This window comes from Eschrichtius robustus, chromosome 3 (genome assembly GCF_028021215.1).
Source record: "Eschrichtius robustus isolate mEscRob2 chromosome 3, mEscRob2.pri, whole genome shotgun sequence".
NCBI lineage: Eukaryota > Metazoa > Chordata > Mammalia > Artiodactyla > Eschrichtiidae > Eschrichtius > Eschrichtius robustus.
Genome location: NC_090826.1, coordinates 29522461 through 29536798, shown reverse-complemented (window position 1 = coordinate 29536798; position 14338 = coordinate 29522461). Strand labels below are relative to the sequence as shown.

At 48.9% G+C, this 14338-nt stretch overlaps 1 protein-coding gene across 1 annotated transcript; it reads left to right on the top strand.

Moving 5' to 3' along the window:
* The first annotated feature begins 8543 nt into the window (after positions 1 to 8543).
* Positions 8544 to 11072, top strand: LSM10 (LSM10, U7 small nuclear RNA associated). Its single transcript, XM_068537874.1, has 2 exons — positions 8544 to 8841; positions 10325 to 11072. Exon 2 carries the CDS (start codon positions 10349 to 10351, stop codon positions 10718 to 10720), a length of 372 nt encoding a protein of 123 aa, XP_068393975.1. The 5' UTR covers positions 8544 to 8841; positions 10325 to 10348; the 3' UTR covers positions 10721 to 11072.
* The last annotated feature ends 3266 nt before the right edge of the window (positions 11073 to 14338 follow it).

The window sequence follows — 14338 nt, the reverse complement described above, 5'->3', positions numbered from 1 at the left end:
AAGTGAAGGGGAAGCCTCTGTCCTAGGTCTGGCTGCCACCGCACTGCCACAAACCTGAACTCCACTGTCTGCTCCGAGCTTGTCCTGGGGCCTTGGAGGTGCGCCACGGGCTGCTGAGAAGCCGCCTCCTCCCTCCACCTATCCCAGAGCCGCGCTGATGATTTCCAACCTATCTGTTCTCTCAGTGAATAAACAAGATACAGATCTCTGGTAAGGCAGCCTGGTGACGAGGCAGTCTTTGCGTTTCATGTCTCTAGACTTGCACAAATGTTGAGAGAAACAAGTTTATTTGCATGGTGGTTCAGGGTACCCAAAGAAAGCAGGGGAGTCGGGAGGGAGCAAAGGAAAAAGAAGGCAAGGATTACTCTGGCAAGAATGTGGACTGAGTACTGACAAGGCATCATTGTTCATTTAACACCAGGCCACGGGGTCTGAGGGTGTCATACAACAGTGCCCAGTGTGCTCCAAGGGAAGGCACACCGTGCTCCCCATCCCTTCCCCAAATTCACCACGGCGTCTTAGGCAGTTACCCTCACTGAGCCTCAGTTCTCTCATCTGTAAGAAAGGAAAAGAACTAGTTCACTGACTCAAAGCCAGCTTGCCCCAGCTAAGTTGCCGAGTTTACAGATTCTTAGGCCCTGCCCCAGGTGGGGTCTGAGAACTGGAATTTTACCCACGCCGCACTCCCCCGCCCCACTCCATGCTTTGGGAGTATATCTCCTCTCTTTCAGCAATTCTGTGACTTACCTCTTCTCAACTAAGTTTTAAACTGTCCTGCTCTTGTCCTTATCATAGTGTTGGAAGGCCCTGTAGAACATGCACGGCAAAGCTCTAGAAAAGCCTTCTGAACAAAAGTACTTTAATGGCTCCCAGAAGAAAGATGTAATAAAAATTGAGAGTGAAGGGGAAGAAAAAAAGGAGGAAATGTATTTAGCCCTTAGTTCTAGGATGAAAGTCATCCCATGCAGTCCACGTAAGTATGTAACAATTTTAAAAGATAAACTCACTATTTTCCTTAGATCCAGATCCTGGTAGGTGAGAAACAAATCCAAGCATCATAACCAGATCCTGGAGATCCCCAAGTCTGAACAGGATCAGATTCCCTCATCCTCTTCCACCTGGTTTGTCACTCTGGTTTACATCCATGGAGACCAACTCAAGCCACAGGAAACCACAGAAAGACAAATGCAAATTTTAGGGGGGAAAAAAAAAAAAAATATATATATATATATATAAATATATATATATTTGCATAATACCGAATTGTAAAGACCCAAATTAAAATCCAAAAACTGATACACTGTTTACCTCCCCCTTCCTCCCTTTGAATTATGCCCTGGAAAACTCCTCTTCAGCTGCCAAATTCCTGGACAGCTGGCACAGAGGGAGTGAAAAGAAGTGTTTTCAAGGGACTGGGCTGGAGAACCCTCTTCACAGTTGAATCTTCCCTGCCCAGTTTCATGATCCAACGTGAAGTAAATTCTCAGATCATAGCCACCTCTTTCCAGATGAGAATGTCAAGATGCGTTCCAAGGGCCGATGGAGATTATTCTGGATTACTTGATCCCCTTAACACCCCCCACCACCCCACATACACACGCTGTGTTCTTTTTGTTTCTGGCCAGTCACTCCTCTGATGTCAAAAATAACATTACCTTCTCTGTTAGTTCCCAGAACCACAGGAAACCCCAGCTGCATTAGGCTTAGCGAGGCCACACCACTAGGTGTGGCCCTTTTTTTTTTTTCCAATTTCATTATGAAGGTGAAGGACCTGCCAGGGTGGGTCATTAACACTAGTCCCGTATCCTGGGAGAAAAATAAGAGGAAAAAAATAAAAGTGACTTCTTGAAAGTCACAGAGGGCTTCCCTGGTGGCACAGTGGTTAAGAATCCGCCTGCCAATGCAGGGGACACGGGTTCGAGCCCTGGTCCGGGAAGATCCCACATGCCTGGAAGCAACTAGGCCCGTGCGCCATAACTACCGAGCCTGTGCTCTAGAGCCCATGAGCCACAACTACTGAAGCCTGCGTGCCTGGAGCCCGTGCTCCACAACAAGAGAAGCCACGACAATGAGAAGCCTGTGCACCACAACAAAGAGTAGCCCCTGCTCACCGCAACTAGAGAAAGCCCACACGCAGCCAAAAATAAATAAATAAAATAAATACATTAAAAAAAAAAAAGAAAGTCACAGAGACAGCTGAAATTACAACAAAGGAAGTTGTTTAAATTCCCATCTCTTACATAATTCATCCAAAACCACTGTCTATAAACTTCATATATTGTTTCTCTTTATTTTAGGGTTACTTGATACATACAACTTTAAAACGCACAAAGGATAAAATAAGTATTATAAAGAAAGCTTTATAGAGCTGGGGGCAGACCCAAGACTCCTAAATCCTAGATGTGCACATTGGCTTCAGATCACTCCACCCTCCTGCTCTTTATAAAATTCCCCAGGGGCTGACTTTTTTTTCAGGTATTCAAGGGGAAGGTCAAGGATGCTTGACTTGGGTTTTCTGGATATCCAGAAGGCCTCTCAGCTTCCATTACAACTGAGAAGATAATACCCGTGTCAGATGCCCTCCCTCGCCTCTCCTCTCTACCTCACCACATCTTTTATCTCTTTTTCCCTACCGAGACCCCTTTCTGCACCTCAGAAGTTCACCGGGGACTTCCCTGGTGGTGCGGTGGTTAAGAATCCACCTGCCACTGCAGGGGATACAGGTTCCATCCCTGGTCCGGGAAGATCCCACATGCCTCTGACCAACTAAGCCTGTGTGCCACAGTTACTGAGCCTGCGCGCTACAGCCCACGAGCCACAACTACTGAGCCCGCGAGCCACAACTACTGAAGCCCATGTGCCCAGAGCCCATGCTGTGCAACAAGAGAAGCCACTGCGATGAGAAGCCTGCGCACCGCAAAGAAGAGTAGCCCCCGCTCGCTGCAACTAGAGAAAGCCCGCGCGCAGCAACGAAGACCCAACGCAGTCAAAAATTAATTAATTAATTAACTAATTAAATGTTTTTAAAAGTGCACCAAGTGGCAGCTGGGGAGCTCCTCGGTCCAACCCGCTCCCACGCAGCACGGCCTCTGCTCCTCCAGGGCCTCCTCAGCTCACTCACCAGCTCTAAGGGCTTCCGAGCCGCCTCGCCTTCCTCCCTCCTGCTCCCCATATAGCTCCTGTCACTACACAGGTAGGTCCCTTCTCAAGTCTCCAGGCGTCAACTCTGCTGGACCCCACCACCTTCTCTGCTCCCCATTCTCCGTGGCCCTGCTCAAGACCCTTTTCTTCCTAAAACTCTCTCACCCTTGTCCTTGGGGGCTCCAATCCTACTAATTTCTTTTCTTTCCCCCACCCCACCAGCCACGCCAGGCCCACTTGCAGGATCTTAGTTCCCTGACCAGGGATCGAACCCGTGCCCCCTGCACTGGAAGTGCGGAGTCTTAATCACTGGACCACCAGGAAAGTCCCAAATCCTACTGACTTCTGACCACACTTCCCCTCTCTCCCTCGGTGGCTTCTGATTGAGGATGGCCGTCTGATGCAGGCATTAACGTAGCCGTTTCTAAGTCTGTCAGAACGGCCAGGGCAACTGCTGGAGGATCCTTATTTCATCCCTGGCGTTTTCCCCCACCCCCATCCTCACTCTCACCTCATCTCTCTCTCACACTCCATTTCTCACCCTCACCCTATCCGTTACCCTCACCCCAGCGCTCTTGCCCCAGTGCTGACCAAATGTTTTATGTGCCCTGCAGTGCTTAGTTTGCATTCTTCTGCAAATTGTTTTGCATCCCTTTTTTCAGAGAGGCCATTATTTTCAACCAGTACTATTAACTCACAAATCTCTGTATCCGCCCCCCCTCACCTGGACTGCAGACTCACTTTCCCTGAGATGCTCCATCACCCTAAGCTTAGTGTCTGACACTGACGTCATTTTTATTTATTCAGGACATTTATTTCACTTTTGAAAGGCATGAAGAAACTTCTTAAATATAATACAAAATGAGACAGTTCTCCATAGAAAAGAACCAGAAGTGATGGGTAGAAGTTACCCCAAACCTCTCAACAATGGAGTAAAACAGCTGGCACAGGAGTGAGTTGCTGGTCACTGGAGTCTCGGGCAGTGGTTACGGGAGGATCTGTCGGGGGGTGGAGTGGGGATGTGGACCCTGGGTGGTAAGTTGGAGCAGGTGACCTGGGAATCACCCTAACTCTCAGGATTCTGTGATTCTCTGACAACTGGATACAGAACCACAACAGAGCTCATCTAAAGGGAACAGGGAAATTCAAGGCTCTTGAAGTCAATTCAAGTGGACCCTTGTCTGGGTTTCAGGTTGCAAAAAAACCTGGAACTAATTCTGGCTACTTAGGTAGAGAAGGACTCTACTGAAAGGGCTTCAGGCAACTCACAGTTGTCAGGAAGACTGAAGGACCATGGGAAATGGCCAGGAACCGAGGAAGGGAAGGCAGCATAGGAAAGCACTCCAGCACCAGCAGCACCCCCAGGAATGAGGCACTGGATGACACAGACACCAGGACGGAGCCTAAACAGTTCCTGCTGGTTCGTGTCACTTGCTCCAGATTTAGAATCTGATAATGCCTGAGTTTATGTCACAAGCCCATGCCATACCTGACAAGGCCTTTAAATCATCTGGAGTGGGAAGCAGAACCTCACCTCCCACTGAAATTCATAGAATGTCAGATTTCCCCAAATGGGAAAGGAGTTCGGTGTCTGAGTAGCCAAAAAATGAGATACCCTCCACAGGCATGACCCCCCAACCCTCTTATTCCTATCAATGGACCACCTCTCTGGATACCCAGTGTTAAAATTTCAGTCATTGATTCCCCCTCTGCAAACCGCACTCCAGATTTAATCAGCCCCCAAGGATTCTGATTAGCTCTCTTCAGAGTCTTTAACACTCATCCCTTCTTTCCACCCCACTGCCACCAATTCATTCAGATCCCCATCACCTTCTCACCACATTCATAAAACCAGTCCCTCCTGCAACTGCTGTCTGTAGGGTGAAGCATTTGGGCCTCCTAGGACCTTCTGCCTGTCTCAACACCCAAGAGACGAGCAGGAGAAGCAAGATTTACGTAATAACTATGGTGAATCTGCATGCAACAAGCAAACATATACTAAGCAATACGCTATCAGCATCACTCCCAATTGGGGTAATCAGGGAAGACTTCAGAAAGGTACAGCAATGGAGCCAGCCTTTGAAGGAGGGATTGGACTTAACATCTATAGATAAAAAGAGAAGATCCCAGGCAGATGGAGCAGTACAGCAAAGGCAGAGACAAGAGTGCAGGGCTTGTCTGGGGGTTGCTGAGTCTGACTAGAAAGGAGGGCAGCAGGTCTCCAATTGTAGTGTACACTGCTAGATGTGCAGATCCCCGGGCTCCACTCCTGAGTCTGTAGGTGTGGGGTTGGGTTTAACAAGCATTCCAGATAACTTTAAGGCCAACTGGTTCCCAGACCACACTTTAAGAAACACTGGTTGGAGAGTCTGGGTAGAGAACCTGAAGGAGATTCAGCTGGAAGGTAAGTTGGAATCAAATCAATGTCAGCACTGGAAACTTTCTTCTGCTAGTGAACTGATTATTTTCTTAGCAGGTAAATAAGATCATAACTGTACTTTGAATCTGTTCGCAAAGGATCATGGGACACAAAGACCAGTAAGATGGCTTTTATAAGGAATTAGATGAGAAAAAGAGGGTCTCAACTAGAATGGTGGCAGTCAGAATAAAAAGGCAAGTGAAGGCTGGGAGACAAATTCCATAGAATCTTCAGAGTTCACTGACTGTGACAGGTGTGGGTGAATCCAGAAATGATAGAAGTTGTCAAGCTTATTCAAGGTGCCCACTTGGGTAGTTGAAAAATGGTGGTAGCAACCACAGAAATAGAAAAATTCAGAGTAGCAATTCATTTGGGAAAGACTTGATGAACTTGTCCTATAGACACGCTGAGTTCCAAGTACCAGTGACACATGTGAGAATAAGCAACAGACAGTTGGGAAATGGAGGTCTTCTGTGGAGTAGTCTGGGCTAGAGATGTAGACAAGAAATTCAGCATGTAGTAGTAGGTGGCAAAGAGATACTCGACCAAGAAGATAGCTGGGCCCGGAATACAGCCCCAGAACAAGCACACATGTTTAGGGAGCAGAATGAAGTGGGGTTAAAAAAAGAGAGATGGAGAAGAAACAATCAGAGAAATGGGTGAAACCAAGTGATACAAAGCCCCAAGGGGGAAAAAAAATTACCAAGGAGGACGATGGTCAATATGGTCAATCACTGAGAAGGATCATGGAAGTAAGGACTAAGAAAGAGATAGAGGTTCTCTTAAGAACAAGGAAATCATTAGTAACCTTCTTCAGAGAAGTTAACGGGAGTAGAACTCAAAATACTCGAGAAGAAGCCAGATTACAGTGAGTTGAGTGAGTAGGTGAAAGCCTTCAGGACAGAGCAGCAGTTCTCAAACTTTCAGTCTCAGGACACTTTTGTACTCTTAAAAATTATTGAAGGGACTTCCGTGGTGGTGCAGTGGTTAAGAATCTGCCTGCAAATGCAGGGGACACGGGTTCGAGCCCTGTTCCAGGAAGATCCCACATGCCGCAGAGCAGTTAGGCCCGTGCGCCACAACTGCTGAGGCTGTGCTCTAGAGCCCATGAGCCACAACTACTGAGCCCACGTGCCACAACTACTGAAGCCCGCACGCCTAGAGCCCGTGCTCTGCAACAAGAGAAGCCCGCAATGAGAAGCCCACGCACCACAACGAAGAGTAGCCCCCGCTCGCTGCAACTAGAGGAAGCCCACGCGCAGCAACGGAGACCCAACGCAACCAAAAATAAATAAATAAATTTATTAAAAAAAAATTATTGAAAACCCCCAAACGTGTTTGTTTATGTGGGGGATATATATATATGTGTGTGTGTGTGTGTATGTGTATGTGTGTATATATATATATGGCAATCACATATATATGAAATTAAAATTTTAATATTAATTTTCTTTTAAATAACAACAGACCCATTAACATATTTCTATTTAAAAATAACTATATTTTCCAAAAGAAAAAATATGGTGAGAAGAGTGACACTGCTTTATAGTTTTGCAAATCTCTTTAATGTCTATCACAACAGAAGGATATTGGATTCTCATATCTGCTTCTGCATTCAGCCCATTGTGCTATGTTGTTTTGGCTGAAGTACATGAAGAAAATCCAGTCTCACACAGAAATGAGGTTGGAAAAGGGACTGCAACTGGAGAACCACTGATATAGAGGCCTCTCCTGAGAAATTCTACTGTGGAAGGTAGGAAAACAAGAATAGCATGCATGGAGGAGAAAGACAATTTCAATTTTTAGGATAAGAAGAGACCAGCTGTGATGACTGGTAAAAAGAGAAGGCTCCTGGGGAAGGTGGAAACCAGTGAATGAAAGGATAAAGGAATGACACAAGCCTAACTCTTATTGAGCTTCTCCTGTGTGCCAGGTGCTTTCACAGATTAATGAAGGTCACTCAAACCTTAAAACAATTCTCTGAGTTAGTCATTATGTTTTGTTTTTTTCTAATGAAATTGAGGCTGAAGGAAGATAAGCAGCTTTTCCAAGGCTATACAGAATGACCTTTTAAACTGTAAATTAGATCCTGTCACTCTCCTTTGATGGCCTATTGTTGCACTTCCAGTAACAGATAAGGAAACCTGAGGCACAAAGAGGATAATTAACTTGTCTAAAGTCACACAGTTAACAAGGGGCAGATTTAAACCCAGGCACAGCCTCCAGAGCCTGCACTCCTAATCCAGAAATCCAAACGCCTTACCTTGGCTTGCAAAATCCTAAATACCCTGGCTGTTGCCTTCCTCTCCGACTTCTTCTCACACTACTCTTCCCAGTCTTACTGGCCTTTCCGTTTTTCCAAATTGTCAGGCTCATTTGCACCAGGTCCTTTGCACAAACTGTTCCCTCTAATTGCAATGCTCTTCTCCTAGTGTTCACAAGCTTGGCTTCATGTAATTCATCTCAACTCAGATGTCAAATGTCACCTTCTCAGGACATCCCTGACCGTCCAATAACAGGTCACCCAGTCACTATAACATCGACCCGTTTTAATTCTCTGAAGAAATTTTATCATAATTTTCTTTTTCTCATAGGCGACTCCTCCGCCTCCCCCCCCCCCCCCCCGAGTAGATTTAAGGGTCGGGTCATCAGATCACGGAGCTTGTCTCCTTGGTCACCCCTACGACCAGAGCCTGGGAAAGTGTCCGAAACACGGTGAAGGTTCAATGAATACAGCCGGCCCTCCGTATCCGCGAATGAGGAACCCTCCTATACGACGCCACTTCATAGAAGGGACTTGAGCAGCCCTGGTTTCGGTATTCGCGGGGGTTCTGGAACTAACTGCCCCACGGAGGAGGGACGACCGGATTCGCTGAACGGAAGAATGACTCCAAAATAGGAGAGAAGCCAATGACGTAGGCCGCGGCTGCAGGAGCGCGAGTCACGCACCCGCGAGGCCTTCTGGGGATTGTAGTTCTGGGCCTGCCGCGGGGTCGTGGGCCGTGCGCGCTGCCGCGCTCTCGATGGTCCGGGAGGGCAGAGCGGCCCCTCGGTTGCCATGGCTTCTCACTTCGGCCGCGGGAGAGGAGCAGGCCGGCTAGGCGCTCGCTAGTTTCGGCGGCGACGCGCAGCGGGACAGCGGAAGGAACGCGCGCGGTGTGTCCGGGAGCCAGGGGCGGAACTCTGGGGAGCCAGGAGCCGCGGAGGCGGAGGGAGCGGGTCCAGCGTTTTCCTCCCGATTGCTGAGCGTAGCTCCTCACCCAAGCCCACTCCCACGCTCTGTGAGTAAAGGGTGATCACCATCCCCCTTTTAGGGATTGGCTAACAGGCTTGAAGAAGCCAAGTGGCTTGCTCGAGGTCGCCCTCCTAGGAAGTGGCCGAGCCCGTCCTCGAGACCAGACCTGCCTCTTTGCAGTCAGTGTGCTGCCCCAAACCCTTGCTTGGGCACGTACTCCTGGTGAAGCCTGGGTGGGGTCGTTAGAGTCGGCCGGCCCAGCTCCTAGCCCCTTGTCAGTGGTATGGGTAGCTTGCCACACTTAATGCCACCCTGCACAGCCCTGTCGGTATCCTGAGTGAGGTCTTAAGGAAAGAAAAGAAAGTTCCACCAACTTGCACTCAGGGTCTGAAAATGGGGGATAGATAAGGCAAAGTTACATTAATACAGCATCAGGGCATAATCGAAAGCAAAGGAAAATACATTCAGTGTGGTGAGAGCTTGTTAGCCTCATTTAGCCTACGGTTTAATAGACGTGGAAACAGGTTCAGAGACATTAAGTAACTGTCCTACGTTTACAGAGTGTGGGTGGAGTGGGGAGTCGAACCTCCATTTCTCTACCTTCAAAACGTATGTGCTGTATATGCTACCATTTCTTTTTTTCAAGCAATTATCTAAATTTCTGGTTACATGGTGGCAGCATCCTGTAGACCAGTCGTTCTCAGTGCGCCCCAGGCCGGTAACATCAGCATCAACTGAGAATATTTTAGAAGTGCCCAATCTTGGGCCCCACCTCAGACCGACTGAGTTAGAAACTGAAAGGGGGGCCCAGCAATCTGTGTTTTAACACGTTCTCCAGGTGATTCTGATGCAGGCGATTGTTTGAGAACTGGTGGTTCACCTAGGGGTCACGTTAAAATGCATATTCTCTAAGTAGTTCCGGGGAAAGCCTGGAGATTCTGCATTTCTAACAGGTGCCTGGCTGATACTGAAACTGCTGGTTCACAGATCCTACTTTGAGTAGCAAGGGTGTAAACTACACTTTAGAGCAGTGGTTCTCAAACTCGGATGCACATTGGAATTACCTGGGGAGCTTTTAAAAAATAGGATACCTGGGCCCCACCCCTGACCAAATGAATCAGAACCTCTGGGGTGTGGCAGCCAGGTAAAAACTCAGCGGATGATTCTAACATACAGTGAGGGTTCAGAACCACTGGTGTGGGGTTTGGAGTCAGGCAGCGATGGATTTGAATCCCAGCACCTCCGCCTATCACCTGTGTGACCTTGGGCAAGTGACTTAACCTCTCCCGGCCATATTTTCATCATTTATAAAGTGAGTATAAGTGATCCTTGGCTTGCAAGGTGTTGTGAGGATTCTATGAGATGTGTACATGAAGCACCTAAGGGTGCTCCATAGACACAGAAATTGGGGAGGTGGGCAGACTTGGGGATGTCTGGGCTGGGGATTTTGTGCTAAAAAACCTGGTGGAGGTGAGTTAGCAACCGCTCCCGCTAGCCTGCCACAGCTCCCCTCTGTGTGCCCCTCCCAGAGCGAGCAGCCGCAGTGTGGAAGAATGGCAGTGAGCCACTCAGTGAAGGAGCGGACCATCTCCGAGAACAGCCTGATCATCCTGCTGCAGGGCCTCCAGGGCCAGGTCACCACCGTGGACCTGCGGGATGAGAGCATGGCCCGCGGACGCATAGACAACGTTGATGCTTTCATGAACATCCGCCTGGCCCAGGTCACCTACACGGACCGTTGGGGGCATCAGGTCGAGCTGGATGACCTCTTTGTGACAGGCCGGAATGTCCGTTACGTCCACATCCCCGATGATGTGAACATCACCGCGACCATCGAGCAGCAGCTGCAGGTCATCCATCGGGTGCGCAACTTTGGCGGCAAGGGGAAAGGCCGGCGGGAATTTCCCTCCAAAAACTATAAGTGAGCCTGTCCCCTCAGCCAGCCCTGGTCCCCACTCAGGTTCCTCCAGAGTTCTACTGAGCCAAAGCCTGCTCTCCCTCCCCGCCCAGAACCTGGGAAGGGAGCAGGGCCAGCCCAGAAGCTGGTGTCTGACAGACATCACCTGTCACAGCTGCCTTTCACAGGGTCCCACCTCCCAGACTCACCCTGGGACCCAGAATTCTAGTTATCTGTCTGTGGCCTTGGGGTAGATGACAGTCCCCCCTTTGGATCATTATTTATCTGAATCTCTGATTTACTGGTTTAGGGAATGTGTCAAATAGTTTTCAACCCTCTCCCAGTGAGGATTATTAAATGTGCTTGGCCTGAGCATCCCATTTCTCTTGTAATTGTGGTTTTTTTCTCACAAAACTAAACGGGATGCGAACAGGTCTGTGCCTCATGCTTTCCCCTCCGCGCTGGGCTCCCTGTCGGTCCTGTGTCGTAGGGTGCTGGGTCGCAAGCGTGGCTGCACGTTGGAATCACCTATCTCACCCTCACCTATTTGGATTTACTTGGTATGAGGTGTGGCCTGGGCAGTGGGAGTTTTTTAAGTTTCCCAGGTGATACGAATATGCAGCAAAGTTGGAGAATGTAGGAGAGGCCTTCAGTCTGGTCAGGGGGAAAGCGGCTCTTCTGTTCCGATTCCCTGTTGAAGAGGTTGTTAGTCTCATTGCTCTTTCCTGAGGTGGAGAGGCTGGAGTAATCCTGGGCCCTCCCCTCAAGTGTGGGAGCTCATCCCACAGCAAGAAATCAGGCTCCGATTCTGAGAGTCATTGGGTCCTCAGGGAAGAAGGCGTTCTCAGGGTTAGAACCCCAGCCTTTGTTGTAGCTCCCTTGCAGCCGTACCAGCCCTGCCACCATCTCAGTAAAAGCTGCTCTGTCCTATGGAACCAGAGAGTTTGTCTTCATCAAACAAACGTCCACAGAGCAGCTGCCATGTGCCAGGCCTTCTGCTGAGCACACATCGTCCAGTAAGCTTTGGTCCCTTCTGGAGAGGGGCTTAGAATCTAGCAGAGGAGGTAATCATTTCCTGAGGGAGACTGGAGAGGAGTGTTCATTCGGGTGCTGGCAGCCCACGGTCACTGCATTCACATTCTAGCCCAGTCTGTCCAAGTGTTGTCCCTGGACCACCTCGTCAGAACCAACTGAGATGTGTCTAGAAGAGCCACCTTCCTGGCTCCCCAGATTTGAAACAGAACCTGGAACCCGAGAATCTGCATTATCAACACCCACCCACCCACCATGAATCTTCTGCCTATTGTATTTACTTCATTGCCCAGAGGCCCCAGAAGGCACTTAGACTCTGCCCTTTGCCTTCCGGAGAGAACACTGGGTCCTAGCAGGGAGAAAACCACTTCTCTGAGTTTCCAGGCCCCTTTGACAGCTAGAGTTAAGGGGAGCAGCACAAGAAGAAGACAGCTGGTAAGAGAAACCAGAGGGCAGGCACAGAAAGGGGTTCCTCACTGTGGAAATGTCCATGTTCTCAAAGCCAGTGGGGAGAGAGCCACCCCTTCCAGTATGATGAACCGGAGGGAAGTCTGCATGCAGCCTCCCTTGCAGACATTTCCCACGTGTCTGCAGATGCCCCCAAACTTGAAGAGGTCTCATGCTGGGAGTCTGGCCTAAGGATGGAGGAGAGGTCTAGGTCTGAGGCTTTTAAATGGTGTGCTTTTACATGGGGAGCAGAGCAAGGAAGAGCCCCCAGGCCAGGGAGCAAAGAGGTAGGGCTAGCACGGGTTGCTGGGAAGAGGGGCTCTGGGCATGTTCCATAAGCGTTGTGCACAGATGCCAGCGGGTCTGTATGGTTCTGAGGCAAGGCGCTGGGAGGACAGGTGGGAGGGAGGGAACCAGGGTCCACTGAGACACACTCATGCCGAGTCCCTGGGGTAGAGCACAGCTAAGTGTTCAAGCCCCAAGGTTATGGGTCTTGGCATCTGGTCCTGGATTGCTGGGAAAGGCTGGCGGGGGCCCAGGTGTAGGGGTGGAGGGAGCTCAGTGCCCGCCAAGCTATGGCAAGCCACGGGTCATTCATTCCACAAGTAATCTGAGTCACAGTGCTAGCTACTGAGGGAACATCAAGAGAGACAGGGGTCCTGCTCTCAGGGAGCTGATGTTCTGGAGGGGGAGACTAACAAAAGTAAACATATAGGCATCATGAAGGAAATAAACAGGGCCCTTTGAGAGAAAATAGGTGGTTTTATTTCAGAAAGTGTGGACTGAAGAAGTTAAACTGAGAAGGGGGGGTGGGGTGAATTGGGAGATTGGGATTGACATATATACACTACAATGTATAAAATAGATAACGAATGAGAACCTACTGTATAGCACAGGGAACTCTACTCAGTGCTCTGTGGTGACCTAAATAGGAAGGAAATCCAAAAAAGAGGGGATATATGTATACATATAGCTGATTGACTTTGGTATACAGCAGAAACTAACACAACATTGTAAAGCAACTATACTCCAATAAAAATTAATAAAAAGAGAAAGAAAGAAGAAAAACAAAATACTGAGAAGGAGCCTACCATTTAAAGAGCCAAGGGAAGGCAGAGGAAATCACCAGTGCAAAGGTCCCGAGGTGAGAAAGCTTGGGGGTTGGGGGCAATAACAGAATACCCTTGTGACTGTTGACAGAGGGGAGGGAGGCAGGAGAAATGGGAAGGGGGTGAGGCAAATGATACAGGGCCTTGTGGATAAGGAGTATAGCTGGTTCCAATTTCAGGTGTGTAAGAAATATAACTTGAATTTTCTCTAACTCAACTGAATTCATATTTGGCTTCACTCAGCCAGAGTGGCAGAAACTTAATTGCAGTCAATTCAGAGTTCCCCATCACTTTCCTCAGAATTGGTTGAATTCTAGGGCACTTCCTTTGAAGATGCCAAAGCTTGGGCAGGGTAGTCTGATCTGATGGTGTCTGGTCCAGTCACACTAGCATCCCCTGAGATGTCCTAGTTTTGTCCTGGTTTTCTGTCTTCAGCCTGTTCAGGATGCTGCTGAGTTGCTCCTTCCTGACCCATCCCCCTCTGAGTGTTCAGATTCTTACTCTACTTTTTCCAGGCCACTCCGGCCCAGGAAATTCCTAGGGTCTTGGGTTAGTTAGGCCCCGCTGTTTGCCCCAGTGCAGCGCACAGCTGTTTCTTGAGGGTTTTATTACTTCTTGGTGCCCCACCAAGAAAAGGAACACAACTCTTCCTGTTTCCCGGGCCCTGATGCCCTCTAGCTCAGAGGCTGAGGAGAAGCTTCTCTATTCTCAGGGGCCACCCCCTAAAGTCTCAGTCTCCCAGATCCCCCTTGTTACAGTTTTCTAAATTTGGATCCGCACAGATATTCTTTCCATTCCTCCCTGAAGGCAAGCCTCTTGGAATTCAGAAGCAAAAAATGAACTCTGCATTCTGTCGTATCATTTGTTTCCTGGCGTAATGTATGCAGAGTAACCTAACTACATGCACAAGGGAAGGGTGGAGGGACACCAAGGGAAAGATGAAAAACATATTTCAAAATGTCATCGTCCCATCGGTGTTTGGGTTTTGTGCTCATTGCTGCAGCCTTTGTTCAAGCCCGCACATACCCCGATGTGGGGATCCCAGTTGCTGACTGAGC